General features: G+C 61.6%; 1 protein-coding gene across 1 annotated transcript; it reads left to right on the top strand.

The window, feature by feature from the left end:
* Positions 1-2581: 2581 nt before the first annotated feature.
* On the top strand, positions 2582-2773 carry LOC104615428 (ribonuclease CL2-like; the record flags this gene model as incomplete). Its single annotated transcript, XM_010295983.1, has 1 exon — positions 2582-2773. A coding segment is annotated over exon 1 (192 nt), but the record flags the coding sequence as incomplete, so codon positions are not given.
* Positions 2774-2778: the final 5 nt, after the last annotated feature.

The raw sequence follows: 2778 nt of genomic DNA, 5'->3' as shown, positions 1-2778 counted from the left end.
AAATCTGGACAGGGGCTTTTCCTCTGGAGGCCTCAGGTTGAGGATGGTCAGGGCAGAGGCCAAGGGATGGTGGTCATTCTCCAACGGCTGAAGGGCTGAGAGAGAAAGAAAGAGCATGGAGATCAAACCCCTGTGTCAGCCGAGGCTCCAGGCATCCTCTCCAGCCAGCGCCAGCCCACCCAGCCCTTCCCACACTATGAGGAAGCTGGGGCACCAAGGGGCTGACTAGAAGTTGCTGGTCTGAGTTTGCCCCAAGTGCCTCGACTGATTCCTCCTCTCCCCTCCGCACAGGGGTGCGGAGCCCGCCTTGCCTGGGGCAGGGCACGCTGCCCTCACTAACCCACACAGACAGCCTGCAGCTCCTGGCCCTGATGCCTCCTGTGCTGCACAGTGAGCCCTAGGCACAGGCAGCCCGTCACCCCTGCACTCCCCGGCAGTGCAACCCTGCCTGGCCATGACAGCCTGACCACCCGCCTGCCTCCCTGCGGGCCGGGCTGACGCCGAGGCGGCACAGGATGGCAGCCAAGGGGAGTGCATGGGGCAGGAGGAGGCTTCCATCAGCCCACCTGTGTGGGCAGGGATGGGAGAGGGAGATGCGGTGCCCTGGCCAGCGCTGGGCAGTCAGGACTTCCCTGGGGCAAGACGGGACCACAGGGACCAAGGATGCCTGAGGGTCCTCCAAGTAGGTACCTGTACCATGGCAGCTAGAGACAGCACTGGGATGCGGGGCTGATGCAGACTCTTGCCAGGCATCCAGGCTTGTTCCCCTCCTGGGGACACCATCCCCTTCCCACCCACACCAGGACAGTAGAAGTCAGAGTGTGGCCAGGTGGTGGTGATAAGAGCGCCCATCCTGCTCCCATTCTCAGCAGGAGCAGGGTGTTTTCGGCCTCAGAGAGTCAGCAAGGGGGCTGTGCTGATCTTCCATGTCTGTGAGGTTTTGGCCAGGTGCCTGAGCTGCTCCCACTGCAGGGGCTGTGTGACTTTGAGGAGAATTTCTTGAGAGGCCTACAGAGCCATAGAGATGCCACCACAGCCCAGGGAAAGGCAGTCTCCACCTTCACTGTGACCAGTCTTAGACCTTTTCTAGCTCTTTTGAGGAATGTGGTGCCCAGGACTGAGCCTACCCCAGGCTGAAGGACATGGTGGGCCTGGGACAGACATGGGGAGCCACTCTGTGCTGCACTTGGAGACAAGCAGGTCAAGTCTGACAGTGACACACAAAGAGTGCATCTCAGCAGCCCATGGCCCTAGTGCTGAGGCCTACTCATGGAGTGTCAGCATCAGGTGTCATTGAATGACTGGTGGGGTCAAACCTGGTTGCTCCTGTAGAAGAAGGGCAGCTGAGGGCTCCTGCTCGCTTTCTCCCTCATCTACCGTTTGCCACTTCCCATCACAGTCTCTATCATGTCTTTGAAGAGGAGGATGGAGACCACTTGCACCTGGTGACAGCCTCTCCTGGGCACTGTGTGCCCCTCCCTCTGGAGGGGACACGCTCTCCTTGGGGCTCCATCAGGTTCTCCCCGATGGTTGGGGGAAAGGGGTGGGGTTTTGCTAGGCTCAGGCTGGTTCCTGGCTCTTTGCTTGTCTCTGCCTCAGTGGAGCGGCTGGGCACACTGGAGGTAACGGTGGGGCAAAATGCATTCTGGCACTTCCCAGGGGTACGAACTTGCCTGCAAAGGGGCACGGGGGAAGGGACACATAGCTCCTGGAGCAATGGGGGGCAGCCATGGACACACCACGTTGTCCAAGAGGGGCAGGATGTCTGTCAGCTGCCCCAGAGGTGATGCTGACACCCCCCCAGGAACTAGCTATCTTGCCCTGCCACCCCAGGGGACCCAGGTGTCCTGCCTTCCATGGGACACGTGGCCGAGGCCAGAACGCATGGTCCAAGGCAACATGGGCAGGGGACAGCCGAGGGGATGTGCGCAGCCAGTCACGTGGTTCGTTAATGACTACCTAATGACCTTGGGGGGCCGTGAGGGAGAGCGGGGCCTCCTGGACACCTGGCTCCCCACACATATCCACTGGACCTTGCTCTTTGCCCTGGCCCTCCTCTTGGCTCCTTGCCCATTGGGCCCAGCTGGAGCCAGTATAAAAGAGGCGTGGAGGAGTGGGAGGGATCCTGGAGACCCCCGAGGCCATAAGGGAAACTGAGGCACACACACAGGTGCGGGTGAGGGATGCGTAGGGGACCAGAGCGTCTGCGGGAGGGGACTGTGAGGAACCCAAGCATCCAGCGGGGGAGGGAGGATATGTAGGGGATCCAGCTGTTGGGGCAGGGAGTGGATCTACAGGGGACCCAGGGGTGCAGGGGGGTTGTTCCATAGGGGACCCAGGCTTCTGGAGAGTGCAGAATTTAGGGGACCCAGGTGTCCATGGGGTGTTCTGTAGGGGACCCAAGCATCAAAGTGGGATCCACAGATGGCCAGGTGTCCAGAGGGGGTCCCCATGCATTTAGAGGGGATTTGTAAGGGATCCAGGTGTCTGGGAGGGGGAATCTGTAGATCGTCCAGGGTGGGGTTTCCAGTTGGGGGCCCTGAAGTCCAGATTGCCCTGACGCCACTTTCCACAGGTGCCCATGGCAGGCTGGGCACTATGCATGGCCCTGCTGCTGGCAGCGCTGGCAGGGGCGGAGGGCGAGAGCCGCTATGAGAAGTTCCTGCGGCAGCACGTGGACCACCCCCGGACATCCACGCTCGCGGTGCACCGCTACTGCGAGACCATGCTGGCGCGCCGGCGGGTGACGGCCCCAGGGCGGCCCTGCAAGCCCTCCAA

This window comes from Phaethon lepturus, unplaced genomic scaffold (genome assembly GCF_000687285.1).
Source record: "Phaethon lepturus isolate BGI_N335 unplaced genomic scaffold, ASM68728v1 Scaffold36591, whole genome shotgun sequence".
Classification (NCBI taxonomy): domain Eukaryota; kingdom Metazoa; phylum Chordata; class Aves; order Phaethontiformes; family Phaethontidae; genus Phaethon; species Phaethon lepturus.
This window is presented reverse-complemented; position numbering and strand designations above follow the sequence as displayed.